Source organism: Myxocyprinus asiaticus, chromosome 33 (assembly GCF_019703515.2).
Source record: "Myxocyprinus asiaticus isolate MX2 ecotype Aquarium Trade chromosome 33, UBuf_Myxa_2, whole genome shotgun sequence".
Taxonomy (NCBI): Eukaryota; Metazoa; Chordata; class Actinopteri; order Cypriniformes; family Catostomidae; genus Myxocyprinus; species Myxocyprinus asiaticus.
The window spans coordinates 36926050-36941917 of record NC_059376.1 but is presented as its reverse complement, the minus strand read 5'-3'; the positions used below and the strand labels follow the sequence as shown (position 1 = coordinate 36941917).

General features: G+C 39.2%; 1 protein-coding gene across 1 annotated transcript in view; it reads right to left on the bottom strand.

Moving 5' to 3' along the window:
* Positions 1-5453: 5453 nt before the first annotated feature.
* The window catches only part of LOC127423928 (phosphatidylinositol 4-phosphate 5-kinase type-1 beta-like), a 69375-nt gene continuing 58960 nt past the window's right edge, over positions 5454-15868 (bottom strand). Inside the window, exons 12-15 of the mRNA XM_051668629.1 lie at positions 14797-14952; positions 11724-11862; positions 8872-8989; positions 5454-7200 (exon numbers count right to left, since the gene is read on the bottom strand). Coding sequence (XP_051524589.1) covers positions 7198-7200; positions 8872-8989; positions 11724-11862; positions 14797-14952 — 416 coding nt within the window. The 3' untranslated portion in view covers positions 5454-7197. The remainder of the gene's footprint in view (positions 7201-8871; positions 8990-11723; positions 11863-14796; positions 14953-15868) is intronic.

Sequence of the window (15868 nt, the reverse complement as noted above, 5' to 3'; positions counted from 1 at the left end):
CTGGCATCAGCAGCAAGTAGGTGTCTCTTTAAGGCCAAGCCAATACTATCTAGAGGGAGTCCAATAAAAACGATGTAGAATCCTAAATTGAATGAGGCGCACCCTTGACATTTTTTAAAATCCTACCCCATACTCCATCTTCCAGTACTAAATTCAAGCCTCTTTCCCATAACTTCTTAAGAGATGTTAAAACTCCATCCCCTAGACTCTGAATTAGCCAGGAATAGTACACTGAAGCTTCATGACCTTTTCTAAAAGCAGTAAGATCCATCTCAAGAGTGTCTTCCGCTTTAGGGGGCTGCGTATTACACCCAAAGGTGGTACAGAGTAGATGGCGCAGCTGCAAGTACCTAAAGAATTGAGATCTTGGAATCCCAAACTGCTGTATTATATTTTCAAAGGATCTCAACGCTCCATTTTCATACAGGTCACCCAGCGTAGCAACACCCTTCTCAGTCCACTCTGTCCAGCAGAAACGGGACTTATTAATGCATAATTTAGGGTTCAACCAAATACTTGTGGCAACATTCAGGTAAATGTCCGAATTGAACATGCGTCAACTTTTGTCCACACTAAATGCATATGCGAGATAACAGGATGTGTCTTTACTTCTCCAGGCAGCATGGTATAAAGACTTTGTAATGGCAAGATAGGGGCAAGGACCTCCTGTTCAATATAGAGCCAGGGAGGGGCTCTCTCAGGTGGAAGCGACCAATGTGCCATCATTTTAATAAAGGGTCAAAATAAACTGTAACTAAATCACTCAAATTTTCTGGAAATAAAATTCCCAAATACTTAATGCCCTGCTTGGGCCACTGGAAGGCGCCTGTTTGAAAAGCCGTTACAGGGCAGTATGCTGTCAGAGCCAAAGCTTTGGATTTAGACCAATTCACTCTGTATCCTGAGAACTTAGAAAAGGAATTAATAATTCTTTGGAGGCAAGGCATAGATTTAGTAGGGTCGGAGACGAATAATAAAATATAATTTGCGTAAAGCAAAAGCTTATACTCCACACCTCCCACCACCACCCCTGGAAAATCTTCAACCTTATCGCGGCTGCTAATGGTTCCAGGGCAAGACAGAACAATAATGGGGAAAGAGGGCAACCCTGCTGGGTGCCCCTATCCAGAGTAAAATAATTAGAAATTAATCCATTCGTTTGAACCGCCACTACTGGATGTCTATAAAGTAACTTAATCCATGCAATAAAAGTATTCCCGAACCCGTACATTTCCAAAATCTTAAAAAGATAATCCCATTCTACCATATCAAACGCCTTTTCAGCGTCAAGTGAGATGGCAGCAACCAGAGTCTGATCATTCAACACTGACCACATGATATTTAAAGCGCCAACTATATGCTTTCCTTTTCTCCATATGTGGCAACACCTCTAAACACACCAGGGCGTGATCTGAGACTAAAATGTTTCTAATTGAGCAATCAACAACAGATGAAATGAGGGAATTAGATATAAAAAAAAAAATCTATTCTAGAGTAAATCTTATGGACTGATGAAAAAATCTATAGTCCCTAACAAATGGGTTCAAAAGTCTCCAAATATCTGTAAGACCAAGATTTTTACACATCCTGTGAAGCGTCAATGTTGCTCTAGGGGGCTTGCACACTTTTGCTTCACTATGACCAAGGACTGAGTCCATCAAAAGATTAAAGTCTCCTCCCAATATTATATCATGAGGGGTGCCAGTGGATTGCAACATCCCTTCAAGATCTATAAAAAAGCCTTGATCATCAACGTTAGGTGCATAAATATTAGCCAAAATAAGACTTTGCCCCTGAATTTAAGCTAAAACAATAATGACTCTTCCTAATTTATCTTTAATCTGTTTGAGACATTTGAATTGTAGATGTTTACTTATCAGTGTAATGACTCCCCTGCTCTTACTTGAGCCAGCACTAAAGAAAACATGTCCACCCCATATCTTCCCAAATTTTTCAGCTTCCTGTGGGGAAAGATGTGTTTCTTGAAGAAACATTATATCATATTTCTTACGCTTAAGAAGATAAATAACCTTCCTTCTTTAATGGGGTGCCCCAACCCATTCACATTCCATGTGAATAGAGACAATCCACTAATATTAACATTTGACATTTTGACATAAGAAAAATAGTTTGTGTGTCAAAAACAAAATGATAAAGACCACATTCCAACATTAGTGCAACAATCAAACCCCGAACTTCCCCCAGAAACAAACAAACAGAAAAAAGAAAAACGTGTGCATTAACCCCACGCACGCAGTGCCAACTGGCATCCATCCCTCTAAACTCAAACAGTCCATGTACGCCTACGAGAACCCCTGCGGCAACTTTGCCGTCAGATTGCTCAAGTCCGGTGTTTCTATACAAATTTTGTGAGACAGAATTACACAACAAAAGATAATCTATAAAACAAACTCCAGTCAATAGGTGGAATAAGCACAAAGAGCATGCAGATTTATCCACAAAACTGTCCAAATGACCTAATCACTCCAGTATCTTGCAAGAAATACTCCACGAAACAAACTCCAGCCAATAGAAGGCATAAGCACAAAGAGCGTGCAGATTTATTCACAAAACTGTCCTGAAGGTGTGTTACTCCACAAAACAAACTCCAGCCGCTAGGCGGAACCAGCACAAAAAGAAAACAAAAAGGCTCTCAGTTTCCTCAAACAGTCAAGTGAATGTTCAGTGAGTTGGTCCACTCAGCTGCAACGTGAGTACCACAAGATAACTTACTCACTGCATTGACTTTATGAAGGACATCGCTTGCTGTGGGCATGTGAATGTTTTATGGCAGATTCGGAAAGAGCCCGTCTAGGAATTTCACCATATCCTGACCCTCTTCGGCCTCAGTAATTCCAACAATATGGACATTATTTTACCAGCTATGGTTCTCCATGTCCTCCAACTTCAGTCCGCCCCTGTGCCGCGGCCGTTAATTTGACCGGCCGTTCGTGAAATCTCCCGATTCTCCCGACGGCCAGTCCGACCTTGCTCTCCGATGACTCCAGAAAATTAATCCATTTCTCGACATCCCCCACTCTTGTAACCACCTCAGAGAATTTAGTCTCCATGGCAGTGATCGATCGACGTATCACAGCAAGATCCTCCAAGTCAGCAACGACCTTCGTCAGCATTGCCGACATGTTCAACATCTCTCGCCACAATTCCCTCATCTCTCCGACCAAATCGACTCCCTGGCTCGGGGCCTGTTCGGGGGTGTCAGCATGAGCACTTAAGTGTCTTTTAATGTTTCCAGAGCCTGAGGATTTTGAATTATTTGACATATTGTCCTCCTAGAACAGTTATGGTACATAGTGTATAGAATCTCACTGGTTTATGTCATTAAAAGTGTTAAAACTAGCAAAGAACGCAGAGCTCGCCATTCACACATCCGATCCTCGCATGGCGTCACGTGACTCTCCATTTTTCAAAATGTTCTTAAGAAAATAGTCAAGCACATGTTACCCCTAACTTTAAATGTCTGAACCTCACGCCTTATTTGGGCAACAATGTAGCCCCCTGTGAGGTCCTACATCCACAGTAGTGAACAGACTGGATGGCAGCCTCCCTAAATAAGATACATTCCCCAAATCTGTCTACAACAACCTACAGATTACACATCCATAAACAAGCAATCCTGCATGCAGTTATAGTTACATACCGTCTTTAAAGTTAGTTCTGTTTCTTCGTTTAAGAGGAAAGTCTGTTTTTTGACAGTGTAGTTGTGGCACTTCTTGATATTAAGTTTGTAACACGTAAAAGTAATAGGAGGAGGCGAGAACCGGCTTGACAATATGAATGATAGTTTAATAATAAACTGAACCAAAAAGACACAAGCATAAACAGGTGTCGGACAGCTGTCCGTAACTCTCTCTCTCTGTCGCACTGCCGTCTCCGTCGGCCTTATCCCTCTCAGGCTTAATCAGCCTAATTAGGGGCCGGGTGTGCGGAATCACAACCGGCCCCGCCCTCCGACCTGTCACATTCCTCCCTCGTTCTTTCAGGCCAGGGAGCCCCCGGTATGATGTACACCCCGTGCCTTCCGCTCCATCTGCCGGCAGGTCATCCCCGCCTTCCTGGATCTGGGAGGGGACAAGGGGAGGGAAACAACAAAAAATGTGGTACTTGTACGCCGTAACGGCGATGGTACCAAATGAACACTAATATTTAAAAAGAGAGGGAAAGGACAATGCGGAGTGGTAGCAGGAGAAAGAGAGGAGAGAGAGAGAAAAAAAAGCCGGTTCTCCGATACGCCGTAGCCTGGTCCTCGGCCACTCCTCCACCCTCTAGTGGACGACAGCCGTGCCTCCCTGGGTGGATCGGAGGCAGTCCTCCGGTCCCTGGCATATGGAATGCCCCGCCGTGATTTTGATGGATGGTAGGGGTCTCCCCAGCCCCTGGCAGCAGTCCTCCCCCTCCAGGCGGTCGGCCAGGAGCCCCTCCCCGCTTGCGGTCTCAGACCCCGCCGTGTTTCAGTGGCTGGTAGGGGTCTCCTCCGCCACTGGCAGCAGCCCTGACCACTCCAGGCAGTCAGTTAAGAGCCCCTCCTCCCCTCACGGTCGGCAGCCGTTCCTCCGCTCTCAGGCGGCCGGGCTCCTCTGTCCCCCGGCGGATGGCCACAGCTGCTCCGTTGGGGTGGAAGGTAGTGGCGAGGACTCTACTACGGCGCATCCCTCCTCCTTCCTGGGTTAGTGTAACACGTAAAAGGGAAAGGAGGAGGCGAGAACCGGCTTGACAATATAAATGATAGTTTAATAATAAACTGAACCAAAAAGACACAAACATAAACAGGTGTCGGACAGCTGTCTGTAACTCTCTCTCTCTGTCGCACTGCCGTCTCCGGTCGGCCTTATCCCTCTCAGGCTTAATCAGCCTAATTAGGGGCTGGGTGTGCGGAATCATGACCCGGCCCCGCCCCTCCGCCCTGCCACAACGTTTTATCAGTTGAAATAGCCTCCTAAGAGTCACTTTTATATATCTTGAACATAGGGGGGTGAATACCAGGACAATAGGTGAAACCATTTTTATTGTGAGGGGGTGACACAATGCACCCCACCTGTTGATAAAAAAAAAAATGCACAATCTCACAAATGACTACATGAAATTATATCTTTCATGTATTTTTTACTGTGACATGCACTTCCATAGGAGTATTGCTGTAATGGTCAATTAACTATAAAATGCTGTTACATGATTATCCCTTATATCAGTGAAATTGACGGTCTTTGATATGGTCTATTTAGGGAGAGGGTATGACAGCTGAGAAATCAGTAGCAAATGTCCAAGCCCACCCATTGGGCGAGGGGCAGGGGAGTTGGTGGCTTCCAACAGCTGGGGTAGTGCAGGCCTGACTGGTAGTTTCTAGAATGGAATTGAAACAATCACTATATGCGAACTTTTCAGCGAAACAACAAAGACATGAAACACAGTGGTTATTTATAATAATGATTTAATAAATTATGGCCTCAAAACAAAACAAAATGTGCAATAATATTTAAAAGACATTTCTGACAGTATTTAAAATCATAGAAGCATAGCATTTAAGATCAAGCAATTAATTTGATGCCTTCGGAAATAAGGATGTCCTGGGAGAATTAATTTGTATGGATGAAACTCTCCCCGTCCCACATTAAAGAGTTTCTTATCTGCATTTAAGCACAAAACAATTCTGGCATTTGTCTTAACTGTAGACTTGCACTGCAAAAATAAATTTCTTTATCAATATTTTTGTCTTTTCCAGTTAAAATATTTAAACATCCTTAAAACAAGTTAAATTTACTTGAAGCAAAATTGTGTTAAGCTTGTTTTCAGAGAATATACTGTATCTTCAAATAAGTTTTTTTTTTCTTAACCTCAAATGGCAAATAGTTTTTATTTTATTTAAGCATAAACCTTAATACATTTTGTTACATTTATGCTAAACACAATAAAAAATTTTTTTTGCAAATGGGCTAAAAAACAAATATATATAACAAAAAACATAATTTAAGCATTTTTGTTTACTTCAAGTTTTAAGGACAAAAATATTGACTAAGTTTTTTTTTTTTTAGTTTTTTTTTTTTTTTTGCAGAGTATAAATGTTGACTGTTACAAATTCCACTTTTGATTATCAGGAGCTGATGTACCGGCATAAATGAGCAGACTAAAGTTGTACAGTGAAAGTTAAACATACACTTACAGTACATGGCATGTCTGTGCTCACAGATTTAAGAACTGAAGTCACACATTGACAGTTTCCTAGAAACTGTGTGTTTCCTTGGAATTCAAATGTCAAGATTATTACTCCAGTAAGGAGAACTACAATAACACACTTGCATAACGTATGAAAATTGCACATTTAAAAAATATTTAAACCGCTTTGTTATCTAGAGTTTGAGTTACGAAGCATTGCATCAAGGCCACTAAAGTCCTTTAAAGGGATAGTTCACCCAAAAATGAAAGTTCTGTCATCATTTACTGAACCTTACGATGTTTCAAACCCATATGACTTTTACAAAAAGAGCAGAATGTTAGCCTCAGTCACCATTCAATTTCATTGCATCTTTTTTCCATATAATGAACGTAAATGGTGACTGAGGCAAAAATTGCCTCAAATATTCTTGTGTTCCACAAAAGAAACAAAGTCATACGGGTTTGGAACAACATGACAAAATTAATTTGCATTGTGTTATCTATCCCTTTAAGAGGTACTGTGTAGTTGATAGCCATTTAGAAACTGCTTGCAAAACAGATTCACAAATTTATTGCATGTCTCCTAAACAAAGAATGATTACAACACATGAAGTCAAGTCTATCTTCAGTCGGACCCCAGAGCTGCCATTTTATCTAAGATCTGTAAAGTTCTTCTGCGGTGAAGAATCACAAAAACACAGTCAGCTCTGCTTATTGGGTTGGTAGCATCTATGAATATAAGATCGTGTGACCTCTCAGGCCACTTAAAGCTACAACTCTTGGCACGTAAACTTGGTGCACTGTAAATGCTGCTTTTCTTTTTAAAAGTTTTGAATTGTGATTTGATGTACAGTACAGATATGTATGTTGGCAGTTGTAGCTGTTATATTGGCGAATGTCTGCACAATGATGTGTTTTATCTGTTTGGCCGCAGGGGGTGCTCTTGGCACATGAAGATCCAGAGGACCACAGAAGCGGGTGATGAGGAGGACTGAAAGATGATTAAGGATAATCTCATTTGGCTCCTCACTGAAATAAAAAATGGTAACAAATGTTAGCGATTGTGTAGAAATAAGTTAAAGCAGCAGTCCAACCAAAAATAAAAAAGTCATGGTGATTTTTCATTTTTGGGTGAACTAACCCTTTTACCTCATCTATCAAAAGACTTAATATTAAATAAACATCTCACCATTAATAATAGTCAGTAACATAAAAGTAACAGTAATAAATTACAGGAATGGTTCACCCAAAAATGAAAATTCTCATGATTTACTCACCCTCATGCCCACCCAGATGAGTTTGGCTTTCTTTCTTCTGCTGAGCACAAATTAAGGTTTTTAGAAAAATATTTAAGCTCTGTAGGTCAATAGCAAGTGAATGGTGGACAGAACTTTGAAGCTCCAAAAAGCACATAAAGGCAACAAATGTAACCCATAAGACTCCAGTGGTTTAATCCATGCCTTCTGAAGCAATCCAATCAGTTTTGGGCGAGAACAGATGAAAATATGACTCCTTTTTTCACCTGCGAGTGCATCAAGCACTAGGAAGTGTAATCGAGCTTGAATTAATCATCGCGTCTAGAGACTGCAATGGCACGATGTACGGTGAAAAAGGAGTTACTTTTTGCTCTATTCTCACCCAAAACCAGGTGGATTGTTTCAGAAGACTAAGAGTAAGAAGATTAAATGGAGCTTCACAATTTTGGTCACCATTCACTTGCATTTTATGGACCTACAGAGTTGAAATATTCTTCAAAATAAAATCTGTGTTTTTCAGAAGGAAGCTGTACACATCTGGGATGACATGAGGGTGAGTAAATGAGAAGTTTCATTTTTGGGTGAACTATTCCTTTAATATAAGGTTTACAGAGTGACTATTTGCTTTGGCTGTATTTATTTGCAGCTTAAATTAAACCCCTTCAGGTCGGCATGACTAGTTTCACAATATAGCACTGCCTTGAGTGCCTTGTTAATTTTATAAAGTGATTTCTTTATAATAAAGGCTCTTAAGAACACAAATTTTCATTCAAATGTTATTTTATCAATCTGACATGTAAACTAAGGTTAATAGTTGCTCTCAATGGGAGCTGCATACACATAGCAAACAGTACATATAGGAGTTTGGTAAACAGATGTTTTGTGTCCTAGCCGTTACTATATTGTGCATTAGCAATTTATATGGAACGCTGTATTGACCAATCAGCATCCAGAATCAGAACTATGTTTTATAATTTGTGATAACTAGCTATACCACTTATTTCAATAAAAGCTTTTACTTCATTGCTTCATTTTTTTATTAATATTCTTTTTAAATATACCCATTTATATTTTATTCATTCTCCTTCATTTAGTGCCTTGAGAGGCTACCACTTTAGGCGCTATATAAAAATAAAGTTTATTATTGCTGTACATTTTATTTTTACTTATTTTTATTAGTTTACGTAATCATGAAAGTTGTTGATATTATTTACATTTTTTTAAAATTAAAAAAAGAAAGAGATATACATAGTAATAAATATCTGTTACCTGGGACAAGGGTCAATTATACATTTCAATGGTCATTATACACAATATTTGAGCACAGAATGCAGCAATTTACCAATTACTACCAAGTATTCCAAAGGTGTAATAAAACCTTTTAATAATATATACCTAAAACTGTAGATCCAATCCACTAACTGTAATAAATGGACAAACTTACAAAGTAGACGTCCAGCACCGACTCATCATCTCGATCTATGTCCATGGTGCTTTGCTCGGACGACAGACAGATGGCGCTGTCCTCCAATGTAAAAGTTGAGCAGGACACAATGCCACATCTGATCCGCAAAGGAAACAGTGCCATTGAATTAGAGTGGCATTAAAAAGCGCAAAGACAAGTTAAAAGTCCTCAAAATGTCACTGCAAAAAGTTGATGGTCTCAAATGCCAAAAATATTGCTTAACATGGTGTGTTTGCAGTGATCTGCGAAAAGATGTGTGGGATTGTCAATGTGTTTATGAAAAAGAGGTTAAGAAAAACATTTCAGCTGTAATATTTCTGTACTGGGCTGTTGACCATCTACATCCACTTAGGAATGTGCTTATGTTTTTATTGCCTGCAATAATCTCTCGTGTTGTTGCTGCCTTTTGAATGTATAGCACACCTCTGGCTATGACACTTTTCAGACACTGAGCGTATTCATCAACACAAGCTTGTCCTGGACATAACCAAACATTTTCTAGAATTCATCACATGCCAAAGTGTTTGTTTTTTTAACCCATTAGTACACCTTTCATTTGGTGTGTAGCACAGCACTTAGCTAACTAGCTTCACACAACATCTTAAGTCATTCCAACTAAGGCTGGGTAAAAATGTAGATTGTCTGATTGATCGCAATCTTCAGTTAAATGATACGATATCTATTTTTTTTAATCCCCTTTTTTATCCCAATTTGGAATGCCCAATTCCCAATACTTAGTAGGTCCTCGTGGTGGCGCAGTTACTCACCTCAATCTGGGTGGAGGAGGACAAGTTTCAGTTGCCTCCGCTTCTGAGACCGTCAATCTGCGCATCTTATCACGCGGCTTGCTGTGCATTACAGCCGCGGAGACTCACAGCAAGTGGAGGCTCATGCTACTCTCCGGATCCATGCACAACTTACCACGCACCCCATTGAGAATGAGAACCCATAATCGCGACCACAAGGAGATTACCCCATGTGACTCTACCCTCCCTAGCAACCGGGCCAATTTGGCTGCTTAGGAGACCTGACTGGAGTCACTCAGCACACCCTGGATTCGAACTCGCGACTCCAGGGGTGGTAGTCAGAGTCAATACTCACTGAGCTACCCAGGCCCCACATGATATCGATTCTTAAAATCCCAAGATCTATCTTTTACTTTAGTTTACTTCAGTTTTTTTTTTTGTTGATTATTCTGTCTGTTAAATTAATTAGCAATTGAACTGCATTGTTTGGGCCCTGTTGTTAATTTTTTACTTAATACTTCAGTAGCGTAGCAAGTTAGAAGGTTCCCAGTGTATTTTACAGCATTAACTGAGAGAGAATTTCTTGTAAGCAAAATAGAATATACGGTATAATTATACAATAACTGAAATATAGGTATATCTAAATTAATAAAATCGTATCAATTAACAAATAGAGCTTGTGAATCGAAATTGAATCAAATCTGGAAATCTGTATTGATACTGAGCCCTAATTTAAACTGTAAATATTGTTGAGAAAAGTTATTAGTATTCTATTGTAAACTAGAGTTTTAAGTCACATCCACACTAATACGTTTTGAAAACGCATTCATTTTCGCAATTTTTACGCCTCTCATCTGCACTAGAACAGTGTTTTTCTTCATCAATATCTCTCCATTACCGAACATTGAGTTTTCAAATCACAAGGGATTTGTGTAGATGTGGCCTTAATTTTTCTGAGGAAAATATGAGAGGGCAAAACTCACTGCCATGATGGCCAGGGCATTGCTATGCGGTTGCTAGGGTGTTCTTGGTAGTTGCTAGGTGACTGCTTACAAGGCAAGTCAAAAGAGCACACCTCCAAGTGTATGATATTTTGGTTTCTAAATAAGGCTCGAAACACTTTTTCCTACCTGTTTTATCATCCACCAGATGAAATTTATAAGTCTGTTTGCTTAGAAAAGTATTAGCACACCTCTCCTAAACAAGCTGTACAATTTCAGGTATCATTCAGCACCACTTATTAATCTATAATATTGTTAAGTCAAAGATAACAGCCGAAAATGCTAAATTCAACAAACATTGTTTAAGCTCAGGAGCACCAAATGCCCCCTTCTGTGGTATTCTGTGTCATAAAACAATACCTCCATTATATCCTTCCTCAGCAAGCAGGTGAAATATTTATGAGGTCTTTTCACAGGAATTCCATTTAAAATAGGCGTGTCAAAGGTAGGTGATCAGCAAAAACTAAACCCAAAGATTCAAGCAACAGAACAAGTGTAGCACGACAGCACCTGGTCAATTGCTCACACTAAATTTAGGTTTCATAATGGAAATTGATCAAAGAATTAAAGGATTGTTCACCCAAAAACAAGTTCTTTCGTCACTTATGTCCAAACCTGCATGACTCTCTATCTTCTAATACAAATGCAGGTGTTTATCAGAATTCTCTTTTTCAAGCTGCTCTTTTACATATAATGAAAGTGGATGGTAACCAAGGGCTGTCAAGCTTAAAAAAAGGACAAAAAGCACCATCAAATTATCATAAATATAAATCAAACAACTCATGTAATATATTCCAAGTGTTCTGAATCCATAAAATAGCTTTTTGTGAGGAAGTGACCAAAATACATCAAGTTATTCACTAAAAACTTGCTTGACAGCCGTGGCTACCGTTCACTTTCATTGCACGGAAAAGTCATTTTGATTTTGAAAGACGAGACAGTGAACTATTCCTTTAAATGTAGCACTGTTTGACTATATTCTGAAGGATAGTGATGGGAGAAGCTAACATGTTTGTGTAAGGTTTTTGGGTTTGAATGATGCTAAGGGTCAGAATGTTTGTAAGTTGTGTGTGAAAGGTGTCACCTTTTGTTTGATCTGGCCTCCAGGTAGTGTGGGGGTGAGACGAACACTGGGGGTGGAGAGAGGGTGTGGCTCAAGGAAGAGGCCTCATATAGGTAATGAGTTTGAGGAACCAGGTCAGGACGGTTATAGGACCAGAACACTATGGTAGGAGATAAGGAGATCATATGAGGAGGATATGGAATAATATAGTGAATGTTACAATACACTTAGACTTAGATCAACTCTATTTTTTAAATGTACAGTAAATGACAGAGGAAACAGAAATTTACCAGAAAGTAACATTAATCACTTGCAAAATTACAATTCATATCCAGCAGCAGCTCTGAACTGATGACTAATACAGGAGTGCAAAAGTCAACACAAGGACACTGGCAAACTTTTGCTTCTTAACAGTAGAGTTTGTGTTCAGGCAGTGAATGCAGTGAGTTGAATGAGGAAGAAATGGCTGTCTAGAATGCCAGCTTGTTTTTCAGGGTTTTTCAAATGATGCTTCATGCAGTAAAAAAAAGCAGACATTTCCTATTTACAAATGTCAACTGCAACAGAACTGATGTTTGCAAGTAAATGTCGTCATTTACCATGGGTGATGGGATAAGATGTAAATGTGTATGGTATGTGTGTGGGTGGGTTAGGGGTTACTGGGTGAGGCAACAGAGAGACAAATCTTTGTTTTAAAGGGGTCATATTTTTTAAAATGTAAATTTCCTCCAAGGTCCACTTATGTTATAGTTTTTTTGTGTGTGTGTGTGTGTGTGCGCGCGCGCACGTGTGTGCCAAAAACAGACTATTTTCCACCCTCTCTCTGACTCTTAAAATTAAATGCTGCTGTGCCTTTGAAGGAATATTCCAGGTTCAATACATTGTAAACTCAATCAACAGCAAATTTAGTCTAGTTTACTCAACTTAAGCTTAATTTGACTATTATTACTAATTTTAATTATGTTACCATTACTCTCTAAACCCTAAAGTTGTCATTAATAAAAACATTTAAGTGGTCCTAATTAAACAGTACTTTAAGTGTCACATTTTGGAATCATAAATTAAATATTCATTCTTTAAACTTTGGCTTCGAGTACTACTAACTCAAAATTATCAAGTACAAAGTTGTGGCTGTGTGGAACACCCATAAGCCCTTGCACTTGAATAAATTATGTATGTTTGGTCAAAACAAGGGAACTTATGTCAAAAAATAATAATTGTCATTTAAAAATGTATTTAGTTTGAATTCTTATTTACTATTGTTTTTTGTTGTAGCTGGTTGACAGTTGTGATCTTTGTGAAGTCACCATTAGGATGATTAGTGTTACCTCTGGTGAACTTGGAACCTGTTAAGTTTAAGGCAGTCTTCTTTACTCAACTGTACTTTACAAAAGTGCAGATTTGAGCAATAAGTAGTACTGAGGAGAATCCAATGTGCCATATGGCTGACCTAGAGTCCAGTCCTAATTTCCCTTATACTGTATAAGGGAACATGATATAACTCAATTTAAATATTTAAATAAAACCAATGATACTTTAAATCACAGATATAAATTTACTTGTAACTAGTTAATGTTACTTAAAAAAAATCTAAGTGAGGTCAACAAATTAGATTTTACAGGAGCAGGGTGTACTGCCATTACATCATCATGACAATGAAGTTGTAATACTGGATATAACTTTACACAAATAAGGTTTGTAAGCGATCTTTCACAATAAAATCATGTTAAACACGTATAATGTTCACGTCTTGTGGCTATACTTTTGAAAGAAGAGCGTATTTGAATGTTTATGGACTGGCCCCATTCACTTCTATAAGTGTCTTACTGTAACTGATATTTTTGCTTTAAAAAACAAAAAACAAAAAACAAAAAAGATATGGATGAGTGGAATTATGTTTTGTGGTAATTTTTTTTTTTTTTGGTGGATTTTTCCCCCTTTTTTCAGCCAATTTGGAATACCCAATTCCCAATGCGCTTTAAGTCCTCGTGGTCGCGTAATGATTCGCCTTAATCCGGGTGGCGGAGAACGAATCCCAGTTGCCTCCATGTCTGAGACCGTCAACCCAGCGCATCTTTTCACGTGGCCTGAGCGGGTTGCCACGGAGACATAGCGCGTGTGGAGGCTTCAAGCCATCCACACTCAACTCACCACGTGCCCCACTGAGAACGAACCACATTATAGCGACCACGAGGAGGTTACCCCATGTGACTCTACCCTCCCTAGCAACCGGGCCAATTTGGTTGCTTAGGAGACCTGGCTGGAGTCACTCAGCACACCCTGGGATTCGAACTAGCGAACTCCAGGGGTGGTAGCCAGCGTCTTTTACCACTGAGCTACCCAGGCCCCCACTGTTTTGTGGTAATTAACATTATTTCACAAATGCCGTCAGTTGAGCTTAACTTGTATTGAAATAGGAACATTCCTTAAACACCACCTTTGCATGTGAAATGACAGGGCTACTGGTTTTCCGTCATGCCCTAAAGTAATAGGATATCCCCATCTTTCAATAACAGCCTCTCTGCAAAGCCTACATTTGTAAAGCCTACATTGTGACCAATTTATGCGCTGAAAAGTACCATATAAAAGGTTAAAGTCAGACTAAAATGACCAGGGAACTTTTACATTTCTTGATTTTAACATTCTTTAGAAGTATGTGCAGAGCGGAAGGTGCTACACAAAGCCAGGAAAAGGTTTGGCAGACTTTCTCAGATATTATCATTAGTTATTCTGGTGTTAAGGAATAATTGTATCTATCCTACTTTCTCTTTATTATCTCACCGTTATTGTGCAGGGCCAAGTTTCTGGTCACCTAATCATTTTAGTGTAAATGTCAGAAAGTTGTGGAAGTTCAGAACGAGACGTTTTTGCAGCTCAGTTACAATAAATGCTCTATTTGGCCTGAGGAGGAAGTCTGAAGTTCTGCAAGTTTCAGCATGTTTTCATAGTTCAATCAAGCTCTTCTCAAAAAGATCTCAGAAGAACACTTTGATTCCTCGTACCATGACCCCTTTAATGTTTAATAAAGTGCAAAAACATACTCAAAATTACAAAACCTTTTTCCTAAGAGATCAACACAGTCATTGCCGCCCACCTTGTCCATCAAGACTGGCTAGACTACGGGCTCCTCCAAGTCTGTCCACACTCTCCTCGCTCTTCTCCTCCTTCTGTGAGGACAGCACCTCCTGAGAGGAGCACTTCAGTGCAGATATGGAGTTCCGCGCCCTTTTGCTTGGAGAGAAACGATTTGCTGGAGGTGCAAAGCAACAGTTTTGGAGAGCAGAAAGAGAAGGGGACAAAAGTCATCTTAATTTACTGAAGATATTATTATGTAACTCTCCATTAACGGTTACCCGGCAGTGGCCAATTAGACCGTGAAATGAAATCTCTACCCTCAGTCTAACAATTTCACGGCATAAAATAAAATCAGAATTCTGCTTTACCTTAACATGGCGTAAAAGAATCAGATTAACATGATGCATTACAGATTCATACTTCTTGTTTTCTAAAAAAAAAAAAAAAAAACTTAAAGAAACAAGAAACTTAAGAAAGAGGTACTGATGTAATTCTGTTTCAAAATAATGTTTCAAATTAAATGAGAATGGGGAAATAATGACTGTTGAGAACAAGTGTATTGGTCCATCTAACCATCCACCCATCCATCCATATCCAGTCAGAATACCTTAGCAACAGCTTAACATAAATGGTATACATAACCTGCAATGTTCAAAGCCTGCTTCAAATGGTATAAGGCTTTCAAACAAGGATTTTAACCATCCCTCCCCCCCCCCCCCCCCCTTACTCTCTAGATCTAATTGGTTCAAAATGGAATTTATTTGAATGCCAACATTTCCAATGAAGAACTAAGGCGTCTTTACACAGCTGAGTTAATCCTGCTCTGTGCCTGCTTAAAATTCTGTGTAAAGATACAATGCAGCATAAAAGCCAGTCTATATTAAGCCTGCTCTTACCATCCTCAAAGCAGCATTAAACTTTGTTTTTGTCATGATAGAGCTTATTTCATAATTTAGTTTAATATTTAAGGTATAATTTCATATTTTCATTCATTTTATATTTCTATATTCAAAATGTTTTATTTCAAACAATAATCTCATTATGTATGCAATTGTATTTTCTGTGTAAATGCATTTATGCATGCTCTGAGC